The following is a 19,636-nucleotide window of genomic DNA, read 5'->3' as shown; positions in this document are numbered from 1 at the left end:
AAGACACATCTTTTCAGACAAGCCTATCGCAATGTCTAACATAAACCCTTAACCCTCCTCTGTGTCCCCGCTCCCACATTTCCCCACATGATATGATGTCATCTCAGGATAACTTTATAGGTCCAAGCTCCATCCACATGTTACAGGACACGACTGGTGACGGCTCATAAAGTTTTATGTTTGTGTAATGACAGTCACCTCTATTACAAAAGTGTCTGACCTCTGTGTAATTAATACCGCCCCTGCTACCTCTTGTGTCACCCCCTCTACCTCATAGATTATAAGCTCTTGCGAACAGGGCCCTCAGTCCCATTGTGTGAAATGATTTTCTTTGTAATGTATCCTACAAATTGTACAGCGCTGCGGAATATGTTGGCACTATATAAATAAAATGTATTATTATTATTATTACATTATCGGAAAGGAGTTACTTCTAAAGTTGGTACAACCCCTTTAATAAATTCTCCTCCAGTGTTTTCAGTCACTCTAGACAATCTTCTGTGAGTGGAACATCCCACTTTTAGATTGCAACGTTTTACCTGCACTGATACATTGTTGCAGACTCTCAGGACAGGAGAAAGACGAGAATTTTTTGTAAGGGAATTCCCCAAATTGGACACATTCTCTCGTCTTCTCAGCTCTGACATCTGAATAGGTTTTCAGTCTCAAAAATTTCACTGACAGCAAGCAGAAATCTCAGCGAGAAACTGAAACGCCTATTAGAAAATCACAGATCAGCGGTGGAAAATACCCCCCAAAAACGTGACAAATATCACTGTAGGTGTGAACATGATCCAAGCGTGTGCTAGGATTACATAGTGGCAAACAATCGGATACACTTGAGTAATCCATAAAGGCAGAAATATGTGACGGATTAATCCCGCGGCCACACTAGTTTATTAACTATTTACAGACTGGTTAATGAATGAGCGGAGGTCAGTGGTCTACCTGGTGGGGGCTGCAGGGAGGAGGAGGGCAGAGGGGTAGGAGGAGGGGGGGTTTCCTCAAACAAATGCTGTAAGTCACTCTGTAGGATGCTGTATAGGGAGGAGTCCTGCAAAAATAACTTTTTTTTCCTCCTTCGTCCACCTCACATACTTCCATCCACTGGGCTGCAGTGGGCTGGCACTATTCTATGAAACTGGAGCAGGCTGGTTGCAGTTCACACTTGTAGAGGGACAGAACAGGAGGGCTGTGTTACGTATTATATGGAAACTTAAGGGAAAGAGCTGGAAGAATGAGTATGAAGTTGTGCACGCTCCTTCTCCTTGCCCTCCTGTGGCATGTGGCAGTGCCAGTCAGCTTTCATTACCACCGCTACCCTGAGCTGATCCAGGCTCTGTATAACGTCAACCATGCCTGCCCGTATATCACCAGGATCTACAGCATTGGCAGAAGTCACCAAGGAAGGCATCTCTATGTCATCGAGTTCAGCGACCAGCCTGGCATCCATGAGCTGTGTAAGTAGTGGCGCTGATGTCACTTCTATATCAGCGTATATAATGTATACTTCTATTACGTTATTCTCCTTTGATACATTATCATGTGTGCTACAAAGTATCAAGTCGACTAGTAAGACTGCAGTTTTATATTAACACGTCACACGGCCAAACAGCGCAGTGTATAATATCTCATGGAAGTAAATGGGGTTGTGGTGTCACTTGTAAGTTGTCATAACTTGATGGCGACAAAAGATACAAATATAGTTGGTAAAGTGGAAAGAAGACTCAAGACACCGATCGTATCAGTCGTAGCACTTTAGATCACACACAGCAATGTACAGTAGATGTAATGCAGGACGACTCTGAGATCTCTGGCAATATGTTGCGGCCAAAGTCGCTGTGTAGAAATAGCATTTCGCATATAATAATATTATAATTATCTATCTATCTATCTCCTATCTATCTATCTATCTATCTATCATCTATCTATCGACAACGTAGAATGACAGCAGGCACCATCATGGGTCCCATCACCTACCACATGTCCCATAGGTGTTATATACCTTCATGTTATGTGCTTGTGTTGTCACTTTACATTGCAGGCTGTACTGTCTGGTGTGAATTGTTTGCATTCTTACAGGAACAATTACCCCATTTAATGGCTGCTATTGTACCCAGGATTGGCCAGAGGTGCGGCTTATCACCTCAGCTCTTTTATTGTGATAGAATAATGCGCTATCAGCAGGGGTTATACATAGTAAAAAGTGTCCTAGCAGGGGATCTGAGATCGGAGAGACTGTGCATGCTTACACCTGTGCCTATATCCTATGGGCTAGGAGAACATCTCATTATGTATACTATGCATACTATACAAAGACTAACACATCCAGGTGCTCGCATATATGCAGGGCCAGGAAAGGCCTTAGGTTAGGTGGGGACCTTTGTATGCCCAAATAATGCAAATAGGCAAACCCAAATAACACCGCCTAACTAAAACTGCTGAGGGTTGAGGGTGTAAGTGCAGAGTGCTGGGCCATCACGAACACTTGCATCCCCATTCAGCAGTGTTGAACTGGCCCACCAGGGTTTGACTATAATGGTCCATTTTTTAGGGCTGCTGGAGGGTAGACCCAAGGAACCACAGTCTGACATTGACCGTCAGTAGTAAGGTGATACCCCGGGGATTCTCTCTATTCACGTCTATGGGATTTACAGAAATATCAGAGAATTGGACACAATTGCTTACAATTTAAACAAGGACTGTGAACTAAAGTTTGGATTAGTTTACCTTCACTGATACATTGTAGCAAACAATTGGCACAATAGGTAGATTTTGATTTGCTGGACTGTTTAGCACACAAAGGAGCAGCAGGTATTACAGTTGTATTTCTTTAGCTATACTTCAGAGCTGAACTCCCCCAGCAGGGCTCAATGTCTGCAGAGTATGATGGTGCTTTCCCTAGAAGGTGTGACAACAGCTTGTTGACTGTTTCCAGTACTAACCAGCAGAATTGTGAATACAGCTCTGGAGTATAATATAGGATCGGTACGCAATAATGTATATACAAAGTTACTCAACGTTTTATATAGAGTCAGGTCATGATTACAGTTATCTAGCTATTTCTTTCCAGACCCTAGGTCAATATGGCTGCCCCCAATGTAATGCCTGTAGTATAGTGGGGCACTTGGTTAGAGACCATACAACACGTCATATTATCTCCTAATGAATATATTAATTTCCATTTTCTTCCTAGTGGAGCCGGAATTTAAGTATATCGCCAACATGCACGGCAATGAGATCCTCGGGCGGGAGCTGCTCATTCAGCTCGCCGAGTTCCTATGTGAGGAGTATCGAAATGGCAACCAGAGGATCATCAGCCTAATCCAGAACACAAGGATACACATCATGCCGTCCATGAATCCAGATGGATATGAAGTAGCAGCTGACCAGGTAAGATTTAGGGCCCCTCGATAGCTGGATATAGCCTTCACCCTGTTCTGCCTGCCAAACACTTCAAAGGGGCGAAAAGTAAAGTCCGTCAGCCGGTGTAAAATGCGTCAGAAGAAGTTCTCATCAATCCCGTGTCCTCCCGGTGCTGACAGGAATGTCAGACTATGTTTTGCTTTGTTCCTTTACCCCCTAGTAGAAATGTAAAACTATGCGGCCCCCCATAGACAGTGCTTATATCCCGCAGGCCTGTTCCAGGTCCCACAATGTAATATCTGTATCCCAGACACAGTCATGGGCAATATCTAGGTTTTCGGAGAGTGGAAGAAAACTGGACCAAGACCTGTCCAAGAACTGGAAAAAACGTAACCCGTATAGGATGCCATATCAGGCAAGATCAGCAAAGCAGATGTGTATGGTAGTTCAATTTGTAGAGCCCCTAGGAAGATACTGACTAGAGATGGTAAAGCGCTTTGTCACGAGCCAGGTTTGACCCAAATATCCCAATCTGCTCTGTTTTTAACACAACCAAACTATTGGGATTCTAAAATGGCCTGCGTGACCCTAGAGTGTAATAAGTGTTGTTACCTCCTTTGGGCTTCCTCGCGGCGCCTGGTGCTCTGCTGGTGACGTCACGTGCCCTGGGTCACCGCTGCGGCCTGTGAGTGGACGATGGCAGTCACATGGGCGCATTGAGAATCATGACATCATGATGCCCAGCATGCCCAGAAGGTGAAATCAGGCCTCAGTGGTGACCCCGGGTGCATGACATCACTAGGAGGGCACCAGGCGCCGCGAGGAGGCCCAAAAGAGATAACACAAGGCCTCAGAGAATAATAATCTCACTTCTGGTTCTATTCGAACTTATTCGACCTGAAACAAGGACCTGAGCCACCCAAACAAAACAAATCTGGGGAGGTTCGGCCATCTCTAGTAATGGCCTCCAACCAGTATGGGAGTCTATAGGGCAATAGTAGGCAATATACACTAGAAAGAGGAAATCTATCCCTAGTGTCACCTATAGCAGTATATTGTACGCTGTACAGAACTTGATCAGATCCCTTGATAATAATTTTTTATATACACTATGATATTTTAGGAAATATTAATGTCAGACTTCAATAGGAAAGATTAAAAGGAAGGTTCAAGGCAATCTGAAAGGGAATGGGTACATAGTGCGACCATTTGCATCCTCTGCAGTACCTAGGAGTTACTATAGGCCGACAAAGGGGCATGGCTTCATTCTAGATTTTAGGGGGTTATATATTTTACGGGTGTGTTATATCCACTGTACTCCACAATATATAAGTTTTCTCCGGAGTGCCCCTTTAATCTCCCTCCATATTGGTGGAAGCTGTCTGATTTTCTCTATACGCGCTCCCGATTTCCTTAGAATATTTTTAAAGAAAACTTTCCATTCTGACAACACAAGTCTGAGCCGAGGAAGAAACCATCCCATGTTTATGAATAGCAGCAAAATGCGGCCTGTGTCTTTCCATATAGGGTATAATTGTGTGTTAATATGTACAGCATGAGGAACGGATTAGGGCTCAGTGCGGAATTTGGCGGAAGATGTACTAATGGATTTCTCGGCTACCAGAAGCCGCCATCCAGTTTTATTGTTTTCCATGGGATGGAATATTTTCCTGCTCAGAGGCCGACAGAAGTGAATCCAGCTCAGGATTTTACAGCAAAGTCCAGAAAACCTGGATTGTAATAAACTTCACAAGCCAAGAAACAGAAAGCCGAGCCATCCCATAATACAGAATCGCCAATAATCTGGCAGCTCGGGCCCCTGAAAAGCATAGATGATAAAGGGATGGTCGTTGGGACCCCCAGCGATCACTGGAATGGGCGTCCTGAGTACAGATTTTGGAAAAGGTGGTCTCCTTTGGATCTGGGACATGACACGGGTCCTTCTGTCACCATGATGGGGGTCAACTCTAACCCCCTCTCTTCTATGTGTGATAGCAAGAGCTTGATAGGTTTTTAGCAAAAACACCAAAAAGACAAAAAGGACCACACACAAAAATGGACTTAAATAGGAGACTTTACTAAGGAGAGGTACAGTCATCAGTCCATTGGTCTTGAGATGTCTTATTCTTTCAAGTTGAAGGGTAAGGGGAGTTTTCTTTCCCCCCGATGACAAGAATCTCTCAAACTCCAAACTTAGAAGCATCTTTCATCTCCTCGTATCGGCTTCCTGATCTCTTCCTGTTCTTTTAATGTCTTGTGTGCAGTGGGATCAGCAGATGTGGAGAGATCAGATGATCAGAGGTCGGAAGTATATAAGAATCCAGAATATATACTGTAAAAATGTATATAAAAATAACCCAAAATATATAAAAACTTATAGAAAAATTCTTAATATAAAAGAACATATAATATATATACATACGAGTATATATATATATATATATATATATATATATATATATATATATATATATATAATTCTACAACAACCACCTTGTTCTTGTTCACAGGGTCCAGACTTCAATGGATATCTGACCGGGAGAAATAATTTCAATGATGTAGATCTGAACCGAAACTTCCCTGATCTTAATATGGTCATGTACTACAATGAAAAAAACGGAGGGCCAAGTGACCACTTACCTCTCCCTGACAACTGGAAAGAACAGGTATGGTCATATTATATGTATATGTTATATGGCAGGTGTCTAATGAGATATTATATACAGGACATGATTTGGAAAATTTCTCAAATTTTCCCAAATAATCTCAATATATTATAATTTCTATGATAATTGCTCTCAACAGCGCCCACCCCTCATCAGTGCCTATGTGTGGTATTGCAGGTCAAATGAATGAAGCTAAGCTGCAATACCAGGCACAGCCTATAGCAGAACAGTGGCGCTATTTCTAGAAAGTTCTTTTTTTTTTTACCTTATTGAACCCCTTTGTGGCGAAGTATATTCTGTAGTATCCTATCTCTGTACATACCAAAAATATGAGTCTAAGAATATTATCTGTCAGTGACACGAGGCATGATTCACGTCACGTATTCTCTGCCAACGGTACGAAGTCTTTCTAGTTATCTGCTTTGTTCCCAATAAATCAGTCCGCCTAGTCGCGGCTTGCCAACGGCGTCGGCCATTATATATACACTTTAATGAGAGGGTTTGGCAGAAAAAATGGAGGATGATACAGAAAATATTTTATCACATTAAGTCTCTACAGTCAGGTTACCCCCTCCCGGATCACCAGAGGTCACAACCTGCAGCCCTCTAGCTGTTGTGACACTACAACTCCCAGCATGCCTTGACCACCAAAGGCTTCCACGGAAGTTGTAGGTTCGCAGCAGCTGAAGTTTGGCGAGACTCTATGGGCAAGGCCTACAGGAAACATGGCCTTAGTTACCCATAGCAACCAGTTTTTCAGGTGCAGAATAGAAAGTGAAACCTACCCTTTAATAAGCAGCGCCCTATGTATTTGGCAGCCACTTATCTCCCTGTATGCTGTAACTAAGCATCTGGGGGGACTGGCATGATAATTGGGTGGGTTGGGGATGATATAAATGTCACTTATTTGCTACGTGCGCCGCTGCAAATTTAGCACCGCCCACTTTTGTGTTGACTCCGCCCATTCTCATTAATTTTTCATGTGCCCGCACACAGTATAATCCTCCTACAGTCACCCGTAAATTATATGTCCCCCCTCAATCTCTCCCCCAGCTTCATATACACCCTTCACCTGCCCCCAGTTTCATGTCCCCACATCTTTGCCCCCAGATTCATGTCCCCCCATCTCTTCCCCCAGATTCATGTCCTCTCCATCTCTTCCCCCAGATTCATGTCCCCCATCTCTGCCCCCAGATTCATGTCCTCTCCATCTCTTCCCCCAGATTCATGTCCTCTCCATCTCTTCCCCCAGATTCATGTCCCCCATCTCTGCCCCCAGATTCATGTCCTCTCCATCTCTTCCCCCAGATTCATGTCCTCTCCATCTCTTCCCCCAGATTCATGTCCCCTCCATCTCTGGCCCCAGATTCATGTCCCCTCCATCTCTGGCCCCAGATTCATGTCCCCTCCATCTCTGGCCCCAGATTCATGTCCCCTCCATCTCTGCCCCCAGATTCATGCCCCCCATCTCTGCCCCCAGATTCATGTCCCTCCATCTCTGCCCCCAGATTCATGTCCCCTCCATCTCTGGCCCCAGATTCATGTCCCCTCCATCTCTGCCCCCAGATTCATGTCCCCCATCTCTGCCCCCAGATTCATGTCCCCTCCAACTCTGCCCCAGATTCATGTCCCTCCATCTCTGCCCCAGATTCATGTCCCTCCATCTCTGCCACCAGATTCATGTCCCCTCCATCTCTGCCACCAGATTCATGTCCCCTCCATCTCTGCCCCCAGATTCATGTCCCCTCCATCTCTGCCCCCAGATTCATGTCCCCTCCATCTCTGCCCCCAGATTCATGTCCTCTCCATCTCTGCCCCCAGTGTCATGCCGTCCTCTCCTTCATCTGCCCCCAGTTTCACGTTCCACCTAAGTGTAAACATTACACTCACCTTCTCCTCGTTCCCCCGCTGCACTCTGCGCGCCTCTCTCCCTCTCTCTCACTGGTGCACAGTTGTAGACGCGATGTGACGTCATCACATCACGTCTACAAGTCAGTAGGCGGCGTTCAGCGGTAAGCAAGGAGCTGACCTGTGTCAGCTCCTTGCTTCAGCCGCATATGTGTTCAACTCAGATCTGCGTCCTCTGGACGCAGATCTGAGTTGAAATCGGGACATACCTCCTTCCAACCGGGACCGCGGGACACGTCACCAGAATCGTGAATGTCCCACGGAAATCGGGACGGTTGGGAGGTATGATATTATATCTTTATTGTAATTTTTATTCATTGATATCCTTTTTTAACCCTGATTTGACCAGGTGGAGCCAGAGACGCATGCCATGATCCTCTGGATGCAACAGTACAATTTTATCCTGTCCGCAAACCTTCATGGCGGAGCCGTTGTGGCCAACTATCCATTTGATAAAACGAAAGACTTCCGGAGCAGAGGTTACCGCCGCACGGCGAGCTATACCGCTACCCCTGACGACAAGCTGTTTAAATCGGTAATTAATTCCATGTTGTTCGCAAATGTTCTGGAACCATCTGGATGACACGAGGCTCATATCCCACCAGATGTATAGCACGAGTCCCTCTAAATAGGAACAGGAATGGGGGCTGCAGTCAATAATAGGAAAGGTTCAGGCCTGGACTTCCAGATGGCCGTGGCCGCCTAGGAGGAAATGTGGGGTCAGATGTAAATTCTCAATAATATCAACTAATCCTCTAGGGTTCGGAAGCTAGACCTGTCACAGAAACTGGTTAAAGGGATTGATCACATTACTATATGATAGGTGGAAGACCGAGCCAGAGGGGCCCACAGATAATCCTGACCCTACTAGGACTGGCTGAGATAGATAGATAGATATATATATATATATATATATATATATATATATATATATATATATATATCAGACAGTCTATATTCTGATTTCCTATGTTGGCAGTCTGTGCATTGTAAATTTATTCCCCCTGCCCTCTGGTGCACTAGAGTGAGAATATTTATGATACACAGCCTTCCACTGTCAGAAAGGTGAAAAATAACTCTTTAATGGCAAATACAGCAGTGGGTCTGAGGCCTATAGTCGAGGAGGGATTCAGTGGGAAATGCTGTGGCACAAAAGGGGGCATTAATAAGGGATGGAACTCTTATTGTGGAGAAGTCCTCATGGTGGTCTGGGCCCAGATACAAAAGGGAAATGCTGCTAAAATGTATGGACAGAGCTGGCTGATGGTTGTGAGGAGAAATTGCATAGGAGGCCCGAGCTGTACATTTGCACCATGGCCCGGGAGCCTTGACTTGCACCCTGGGTCAGATGAGTTGCTCGATATTTCCAGTCTGATATCCCCAGCTATAAACTCCATTGCTGGTGATCATCCAACACTTGTACTGTGACTACTCCGGCGATATATAGTCATATAATAATAAAACATGCGGTCACTACGTGCGTCAGCACAGACACACCGAGCTTTATTCTCTGCAACCTCAGGCCCAAAATACATTTAATAGCCCCAAACTTTTTGCATTTTTGGCCACAAGATGTACAAGAGAAGCCGCTCTGAGGACTGCATTGTATGTACTGAGCTAACTATAAATGTCTACATCATACCGCACTATGGAGAGACTAATGTTCTTGGACAGAGGGGAAACTTGAAGCTCCTGGGCCCCAATGCAAAATCTGCAAAGGGGCCCCTAAGTACCTTTTGCTATTTAGAATAGTGGTATATACTATGTGGCAGAGGGACCTTGGGGGCCTCTTAGGATCCAATAGCCCCTAGATGATTTTGTAAAAGTGGCTTAGAGGTCGATAGTAATAGCACCGCCATCTGGTATTCCAGGCGTAGTGACTGATCCTTTTTGACATCTGTGAATTGTTGGGGGTCATAAGCCATATATGGTTACAGAATGACCATCCATATTGTGTAGTGACTAATCTTTCCAGGCATATCTGGGGCTAGGATTGACCTTCATGGACACCATATTTGGGGAAATATTTGTGTCGTGATGTGGTCGATCTCCGGACACTTGTGTTGTGCTGTGGTCGATCTCCGGACCCTTGTGTTGTGCTGTGGTCGATCTCTGGACCCTTGTGTTGTGCTGTGGTCGATCTCTGGACCCTTGTGTTGTGCTGTGGTCGATCTCTGGACCCTTGTGTTGTGCTGTGGTCGATCTCTGGACCCTTGTGTTGTGCTGTGGTTGATCTCTGGACCCTTGTGTTGTGCTGTGGTCGATCTCTGGACCCTTGTGTCGTGCTGTGGTCGATCTCCAGACCCTTGAGTTGTGCTGTGATCAATCTCCGGACACTTCTCTTGTGCTGTGGTTGATCTCCAGACCCTTGGGTTGTGCTGTGGTCGATCTCTGGACGCTTGTCTTGTGCTGTGGTCGATCTTCGGACACTTGTATCGTGCTGTGGTCGATCTCCGGTCCCTTGTCTTGTGCTTTGGTTGATCTGTACCCATCACTGTTGTGTTGTGGTTTGTAGACATTTTTTGCACTGGACACGAGGAGAGATTTCTCGTAAGGAGTTATAGTTTGCAGGGATATCCTTTGTTCCAAAGTTCCCAAAACATTGCCCAGTTTTGGTGCATCTGTATGTGTAATATTTTTGTCCACACACACTAGAGTAAGATTTTTGTAACTTCATAAAGCCATAAATCTGTCATCCAATAGTTTACCGGGTTAATCACAACAACTTAGTGACTTTGGGGCATGGGGGCTTCATAAATTCTCCTCCCAATATATGTCCAGGTACTTGTCGTCTTATAGTCAACCCTTCTGGGCCTTTTCATAAAATTCATGCTATTCATGATTTAATCTACCCCAAAATGATAGCTTCTACAGCTTGTCCCCAAAAAAGCAAGCTACACATAAAAAATACAGGGCGGGTCATCACGTCCAGGACTCTTTCTCCAAAGGGCAAAGGTCACACCAAATATTGATTCCAAAGCCTCCAACCACTTGAAGGCCAAAATTGTCTTGGTCTTCAATGAGGCCAATATAATTACCCAGACCTCAGGAGATACCATGAGTAATACATTTTATTTCTTCCAGACATTGGTTGGTTTAGGATTATTTTTGGAACATGTTGCTTTATATAACTTGATGTTAGACTCCTTTCAACCATCTCTCTACAGCTTGCAATGGCATATTCGTACGCCCATGGCTGGATGCACCATGGCTGGAACTGTGGAGACTACTTCCCCAATGGAATCACCAATGGCGCCTCTTGGTATTCTCTTTCTAAAGGTGAGGACATATCCCAAGAACTATTCAAGTGCTCGGTTCTTCTGTCTCCTCATAGTTCTCTGGAGGTTTTCCCAATGTCAACAGCTAAAATTACAAAAAAGAAACCACAGCCATTCCCGTGTGTCTAAAGTGTTGAAACCTCTATGATGTTGTAATTCGTTTTTGGCTGAGGTTTCTGAAATCTTCATAGTGAAACTTGACTGTTTGAGGTCATGGAAGGCTAAACCGAGCAAATGACTAAAATAGTTAATGAGATTATTTCTAGGGGTGTGAATTTTTCCTGATCCCCTACATACTTGGGCTGCAGATACCACTGAACGCACAACGCACAACATTCCAGGTCCTGGATTAATTATTCTGCTAAAAATGGTACAAAGGACATCTTTGTTTTGTTAGGAGGCGTGCTGTATTGGAGCCATTGAAGACATGGTGGTATATTTAGCAGTTAGTGGTTTTATGTTACTCTTCTGGGCTTTTCTTTGTTTGAACCTCTTCTGAAAACTTTGGTTTCTTTCCACAATACAAAATACAACTATTTAGGCAATATTCACACTATTAGGCTGATTCTCGGGTGTGTCGCACGGCCGAGTCAACACCTCGTGTAGAGATAGGCAAAACTCTGAAGATTGGTTTTTGGGTTTGGCCAAACTGGAAGTGAAATTATTAAACTCTTCAGACTTCAGAATATAATAATTAGAGGCCTCCTTGCAATACTGGTAGAATACTGGGAGATTACAGCTCTGAAGTCTGAATGCAGCCTTGGACTATAAGACATCATGTAATGCCTGTAATAATACAGTATACTCACAAAGTTCTGGTCTATGGACTCAGCATGATCTCCTAACATGCCATGTTCTTGTCACGTCCAGGTATGCAGGACTTCAATTACCTATATAAGAATTGCTTTGAGATTACATTGGAGTTGAGCTGCAACAAGTTTCCACGTGAGGAGGAGCTGGAAAGGGAATGGTTCGGGAACAGGGAAGCGCTCATCACATTCATAGAACAGGTAAGAATTCTTCCAATATTTGCACTGAATATCTCGAGCTTTCCTGCAATATTTCAATACAGTGGAATAGAGAATGAAGAATAAAGAATACAGAAAATAATTTGCTAGAAAGAAACAAAGGCATTTTTTTTTTTTATTTGATATCTGGTTAAACATACTCAGTTAAGCTACAATAGTGAGGCTCTGGTGACCAACAATATTTTGTAATTTTTTTTAGGGAATCTAGTAGCAAATGTTTAATATCCCTGCAGTGCCTCCGCAGGAAACATTAAGTACTACACCGTTCTCGATTCAATCAATGGGATGTCCATATAAAACAAGAAGATGACAGTTCCTCCAGAGAGACTCTCCTTCAAACAAGATCTCCTCTTTAATAATAACTTACTAGGCTCCACGTTGCAGAAAAGTAGTTTTTTTGTTGTAGATTTTGAAGCGGTTTTTTTGAGCCAATGTTAGAAGTGGGCTGAGCAGACAAGGTAGAAGTGTAAAAACTTCCTAAATATTTCCCATTCCCTTTGTAGCCACCGATGGGTTTGTCTCGTAAAAATGCCGCAAAATCTATGTAAAAAAAATCTGTGTTTCTGTAACATGGGGTCTCAGATTAAAGGACTTTTCCGGCAGGTGAAAATGTCTTGGTAAAGGCTCAGAATGGGAAGTAACAACAAAAGAACCAGTTTTGACCATTGTCTTGCCAGTCTTTACTTCCTGTTGCCTCTTGACACACTGGAAATGACTGCTCAGCCAATGACTGGCCACATTGGTGCCCCGCCTCCACCTCTGATTGGCTGTATGGCACTTCCTGTGTGCTGAGCGGTACCAGGAGGTCAAGACCAGGTATAGACAGAACAGGATTGGTGAAGATCACGAGTCTTTGCCAAAACTTTTCACCTGTTCAATAACTCCATTAATAAAACATGGCATGGTGAACCTAGACTAGGGGCAAATATTCAGTTTGGAGTCGGTTCTGGGTGGTGGCTTTGCTCTTCTTCACCGTGCAAGGTTGATGTTATATATTCTTATGATATGGCCATGTGCTCTCACGGTATATTCACATGTTGCGGATCTGTTGCAAAAATTTCAGCCATTCCATACATCTGGATTCGTTTATGCGGCAAACATGGATTGCTGATGGCCCCAGCCAGATGAATATAAGAGCTTACACCCACCATGGAGGTCTTTACTAGTAGAGTATGGAGGCCATATGAGTAAGGATAAAGATTCCAAAAAAATTCTGTTCTACTGAATGTAGGTGAATGCTCCAGTGTAAGTGGAGGTTGCGCAGGTCGCCATGTCCGGAGGCTCACGGAATTAATGGCTGAGTAAATGAGTGGCTTTCATCAGCAGACCTTAACCTAAGGATATACCTATAAAACAAGACTGAAGTGACCTGGGAGAGGAAATTGAAAGAGGAAGAACAGAACACTAAGGCTACACATCATGGCCCCTACTCGCCTGAGGCCCCATTACCAGCATACACTACGCACTTTGTTGGGTGCCCGGCCTCGCAGTTAATATGATGTTGCCCGGCAAATACAGAACAGACTGCGCTCAGTGATATGTTCTGTTTTATAGGCCCCAATCCCCGACAGCCCTTACTGGTAGTAATCATATAGTGGAGGAAGAATTGTCTCAGTGTTCTTTTGGCCAAGCAGGGATCGGGCCTTTTATAACACAGAGCGCTTTGTCGAGACCTGGCCGATGTGCTCCGGCGTCTTGGTTTAGAGCTCCTAATTAAATGTGACACCTTCATTAGCAAATCATTTACTCTAAGGGTAGGATTGTAAAGAAGAGACCCCCGCCGGCCCCCAGCTTAGTCCTCTCCTCCTCCAGACTACTGTATGGACGCTGACTAGGAATCCAGTCGCTCCCGTTCGCGCATCTTGATGCAGTGCGGATCAGGACTTAAAGGAAAAGTCTTGTGTGTTGCAATTTCATTTGTAGACGTCTATAGAAAAGAATGAATTTTTTTAGTAATTTTTTTTCATATAAATGTAGTTTTTTTTTTATCTTGTAATTTTAAAAACTTCCTTGGGGCGGCCATATTGGAAGCAGGGTGGAGGTGATTTATGGCAGCTGCGATAAATGGGTGTAAAAGGCGTACTCTGGTAACATATTATCATCTAGTTATTATAGGGGATAACTGCTACATCGATGGGGTCCAGTGCCCTAAACTGAAGAATCGGGGGAACAACATCCCCTTTAAATGTACTCCCTGAAATCCTATGGGACTGCCAGAGATAGCTAAGCTCTGTGATATGCAGAGTGTATGCAACTGAGATTGCAAGTCAGTTCACCTGCAATACCAGATATAGTCAGTGAACATGGGTGGCGCTGTTTTTTTTTAAAATAAGCAGAGGCCTTTGGACACCTTTGTAGGTTAACAGGTCTGAGAATTCATATGGCTAATTTCATTGGTGATTCTACAACCCGCAGCTAAAAAAAAGTGACTCTCAATAACAATGTCCTCTTTATTTTTGCCTAGGTCCATAAAGGAATTAAAGGGATGGTGACAGATGAGAATAACAATGGTATAGCCAATGCCGTGATCTCAGTTGGAGGCATTAACCATAATGTCTTCTCCGGTAAGTCCAGGCTTCCATTTTTATACTTTTCCCAAAGCCAGTTTGTAACGCAATTGACTGATGTGCACCCATATTGTTCCTGTAGGTGAGGGAGGAGATTATTTCCGCCTGTTATTACCAGATACTTACACAGTAACCGTGTCAGCAGATGGGTACTATGCCAAGACTGCAACTGTAGTGGTTGGACCAGATGAGCCCACAGTGGTAAGTTTTAGCCTGGAAGTAGCTATGGGGGTTGTCTAGGTAGAAGTCTCTATGCCTGAGATGGATAAGAAGACTCCAAATAAGACGTCCATGGTCCAAAAGATCTAATAATAATTTCCTAAGTCTTCATGTTTGGTTCCACTTTGTATCCACAGCAAGTCTATACCATTCACACCTGGTTGTAATACTTTAGCAATTCCTTAGATGGCCATAAAACCCTTCAGAAGGCTTCAAGAAGGTCAAGACGTTGTAATTTTTTAGCTTTATTCTTCTGTTGGTAAAGAGGTTGATCTGATGGAACAAATCCAAAAATATTCCTTGGAACTACAGTCCTATGTGGGATACATGTAAAGTAGACATAGACATAAGGTTCCCATTCAATCACAAACTGACCAATGAGCCTCAAAATTGCCAAGAACATTCATGCCAATAGTAGGATATCGTGGTGAACATTGGTGGATGTCAAGATGCTTTGGCAAGATATATCTCCAAGGAAAATCCAACCCCAGATGAAGGTTGGATTTTCCCATACACTTAGAGAATCCTACCAAAATTTATGGAACCGGCCAACAAAAATATGACCAAAAATGGCCAATCTAGTTCTATTCTTTTCTGTGTTTGACTTATCTTTTGTTTTCTTCTTCAGCTTAATTTCCAGTTGAAGAAGGAAAAAATGTCCTCCAATTCAAGGGAAAAGCTGCCTTCAAGAAACCTAAACTCCAAGAACCACATAAGAAAGGTCGTCCCAAGATCAGCTAACAGAAGAAGAGGAAGATGAACACCTTGCGTGGATATAGGGGTTTGGGGGTAACAGAGTCTTCTATTTGGGGGCACCGCATAATTCCATACTTTCAAAGGACTTGAGGAGCCAGTAGACAGCATTAAAACCGAAGACAGAAAATCTAAGAGTATAAAGTATTAAGATATTTTATAACAAGTATTTATGTCAGAGGAAATATTACAATATAGGTTTAATCATTCCGAGACAACATGATAGTATCAATAGAGAAGACATATTGTTCCCAGTCTGTATATATCTCACAGCTTATCATATCACAAAGTACTCATTGAGTTGTCCTCTTCTGCCAAGCTAGCTGGAGGACTGCTACCAATAAACTTCCCCAGGGGTTGTCACCCATCTTACCCCGACTCCTTAAAATGGTTTAGAAAAACCTTAAGACACCGCCCAATTAGGGAGTTCCCAGTTATAGAGTAGGAGATTGATGTGGAGGACCCAACACGTCCATGTACTACATGGACAGCCCATCAATGTCAAAATTAACCATGTAATGCCTCATTTCTCCTGCGGGGGCGCTGCAGGAAAATTGAACACTTAATGCCCCCACAATTTAAAGCTGATTTTTGGGGATTCCAATAATAGGTATGTTATTAGCTTATTGTGGCGGGAACCTTCCAACAAATCTAATGTGACATATATGCAGTGAAAACTGTAAGGTAAATCCGTACCAAACCATGTGGATTTTTTGGATAAGCCATATTGAAATCTGTAGCTGTGACTCACAGGTAGGTTTCCGCCAACCCTGTGACAATGACTTGCAAATTTGATTGTGGATTTTCAAAAATTGCAACAAAGTTATGGTACCAAATGAAAATTCCACAATTTTTTGCAAAAAATTTCGGCAGATTAGAGATGAAATTTTGTTCACGTTTCACCCGTTTGTTGCTACTGTGGATTTTACTAGCACAAAACCTCTGAAAAAAAAATTCAATAGTATCTCCACTGTGTAAATTTCTCTAACACATATAACTGGCTGAATTCTGAACAAAATTTTTTTCCAAAATGTGACAGATGATAAAAAATTTAAGGCTTATTTGAAATTTTTGATGAATACTGTAGTGCGTATTTCTTTGGTGTGTAGCTTGGAAGGACAACCAAAGTGTCGGGGAAGGGGGATGGGGTTAGCAGCCCCTTTGTCTTGGCTATGGTATCTAGATACGCGGTTAGGGTAGTGGCCTAAATCTTTGCCCCTCTGGGGTTTAATACTATTTATTGGTATCTATCACAGGCGACAAGTCGCTTCTATGGTGCTGAAGTGTACACCGAGGTGTACCCATCACACAACATTTGTACATTCATCTACATCTTCCATATATCACTACTCACATACAGATGGGTAATGAACCTTTTGCATGACTTTTTGGGTTTGTATACTATGCAACATGCACAGATCAGTCCATATGTGTATAAATAAAAGTATATTGTTTTTTATTTAACCTCTTGTCTATGGTCGTGTCGTGTTTTTGGATTTGTTTTGACAAAATCTGCATATTATGGATTGGGCTGGATAACACACGATGATGATGATGATGATGAGGGCAGCAGGAGAAGAGGAGGATGATTTTGTGCAAAGCAGTGACCACATTATGTTAGCGCACAGTTATCATTTAGGGACAGTTCAACTACAGTCCCTTCCCATAAGACTGTGTCCATTTTGGGGCCATGATACCCCCTTTTTGAGATGTGAGGATGGAAATATACAGGTCACACCACTTTTTGTGACGTGATTGGAACATACTTAGAGCATGATAGAGAGACATTTGGGCCAGGAAGATTTGCAAGATCTTTCAAGAGTCTGGGAGGTCTTCCTTTATTTCAGGAGCCTCTTGGACATTCCATGGGAATTGTCAAGGAATCTCAAGGTCTATGATCCTGCTCTTTCACTTAGGAGCTAGCATTCGCTTCACTTTAAGGTTGCCATGCCTGACAGTCAGACTCTGGCTGGGTCTGCTCAGCAAGTCAGAACTTTGAGACAAAGACCCAATGAGAGTTCTGCTTCACCATCCAATGCAGTGCTGAGGCAGGGTATATAAACTTGGCTCTGGTATGATAGTCAATGGGGTCTGCTGGAGTCCTCTGTGCTCCAATGGAGACTCCGATGCAGATGTGAAACCAGCCTGAGTCTGCAAGTGCACCTATTTTCTGGCATCTTGTTCCGTGGTCGCAACCTGGGTTCAGAGCAGCCAAGTCCATACTGTTTTATTGCAGGTCCTGGTGAGTACCTTGGGTTAGCCTTGGACTCTGACCAAGAGCAAGGTACCATGGGAAGAATATACAAATCTGTCTTCCATTATGTAATTAGGAAGTCAGGTGCCTCAGTGTTGCAAACCAATAGAGGGCTCTCACTGGAATGTGCAAGCCTGTCTTCCCTGATGTAATTAGGAAGACAGAATCTCAGTGATATGGCCCAATAAAGGTTGCTCCCTTTAACATCATGCTCGACCTTCCAAGAGGCCTTTGTTTTGCAATGATGCTGGGATTATTACCAGGTATAGTCTCTCAACTGAGGACGGCCGTTTCGATGTTATTGCATCTCGTCAGCCCAAGAGCAAGGTAGTACAAGATGAGAGTTGTAGTCTTACAATAGCTGGAGACCACTGGCCTAGTCTCTGCAGTGTGAAGATGATGCCTTTGCTTTTGCCTTTGTGTATTTTAAGCATATATTATATAGAAAGGTACAATTTCTTACACGCTCTTCAGTCCAGTAGTAACCACATGGAGGGCAGTAATGTCTTGTGGTTTGTCAGCGCTCTGTAATTGTGAATTCTTCAGTCATAACCGGAGACAACTTTTTGAAGCAATTTTCTTAGACGTTCCCTTCTCAGCTGTGCTGTCACGTCTCGTTTTATATGGATATTACCAATCATGAACACTATATGACCAAAAGTATGTGAACCCTCTTATAATTGAGTTCAGGTGTTGCATTGCAAACAGGTGCATACAATAATACGCCATTAGGAAGTGCAATCTGTCCCACAAAAAATAAGCCCTTATAAGGATCTGTGAATGGAAAAATGCAAAAACGGAATGGGAAATAACAGCTGGGAACACCGAAACCGCAGAAATCGGGATCATGCAACTGACTATATGGTGACACTACATGGCACAGGCTGTGCGGTATGTTCACTCTTGGATTTGCTGCATATAGTTTTATGATCCATTCTATCCATCCGTAAAATAACACTGATACACCATAAATATAGGGGAGATGTGACGGATATAAAGCTGTGATGATACGCAGCGTGGTGGAGAAGTTCATTGATCTTTATTACTCCCTACACGGTTACAGTAAAGCGTGTCATTTGAAGTATTCCTGTGTAATTATATGCACATCAGTCCGTGTAAACAGACCAGAGAGGATCATGGGAATACACGGTAAGCCTCCATAATTACAGTCTGTCCCATACATCCTCAGACACATGGCCCTGTATAGACAATGCACGTCTTATGGTCACTCCTAAGGTCTGGTGCAAACGTGTGGAATTTTTTATGTCCCTTTGAGTTTTAAAGGGCCAGCGCATTGAATAAGCAGAGATGTCCTGAGTCGCAAAACTTTCAATTGCAAAACTAAAGGAACGTGTACAAGGTCCCCATTGTGTGATAAGTCCTATATACACCTGCAATATAGGGCTGGGGTGAGATACTGTGTTCTGGTGACACTAACCTATCTATCTGCAGGGCTGGGGTGATATGCTGGGTCTGGTGACAGTAACCTATCTATCTGCAGGGCTGGGGTGATATGCTGGGTCTGGTGACAGTAACCTATCTATCTGCAGGACTGGGGTGATATACTGGTTCTGGTGACCCTAACCTATCTATCTGC

The 19,636-nt window shown here is 43.5% G+C and overlaps 1 protein-coding gene across 2 annotated transcripts; it reads left to right on the top strand.

Annotated features, from left to right (window-relative positions):
* The first annotated feature begins 1,110 nt into the window (after positions 1-1,110).
* Positions 1,111-16,448, top strand: CPN1 (carboxypeptidase N subunit 1). Of its 2 annotated transcripts, none has more exons than XM_075258321.1 (9): positions 1,111-1,460; positions 3,197-3,393; positions 5,877-6,032; positions 8,290-8,475; positions 11,108-11,219; positions 12,089-12,228; positions 14,711-14,810; positions 14,896-15,014; positions 15,661-16,448. In XM_075258321.1, the coding sequence occupies exons 1-9, from the start codon at positions 1,238-1,240 to the stop codon at positions 15,790-15,792; spliced, it is 1,365 nt and encodes a 454-aa protein (XP_075114422.1). In that variant the 5' UTR covers positions 1,111-1,237; the 3' UTR covers positions 15,793-16,448. The 2 variants fall into 2 exon arrangements, with proteins under 2 accessions (XP_075114422.1, XP_075114423.1); XM_075258322.1 differs by having other exon boundaries at positions 14,896-15,032; positions 15,682-16,448.
* Positions 16,449-19,636: the final 3,188 nt, after the last annotated feature.

This window comes from Leptodactylus fuscus, chromosome 10 (assembly GCF_031893055.1).
Source record: "Leptodactylus fuscus isolate aLepFus1 chromosome 10, aLepFus1.hap2, whole genome shotgun sequence".
NCBI classification, from domain to species: domain Eukaryota; kingdom Metazoa; phylum Chordata; class Amphibia; order Anura; family Leptodactylidae; genus Leptodactylus; species Leptodactylus fuscus.
The sequence above is the reverse complement of the archived record's forward strand: the minus strand, read 5'-3'. Positions and strand labels throughout refer to the sequence as shown.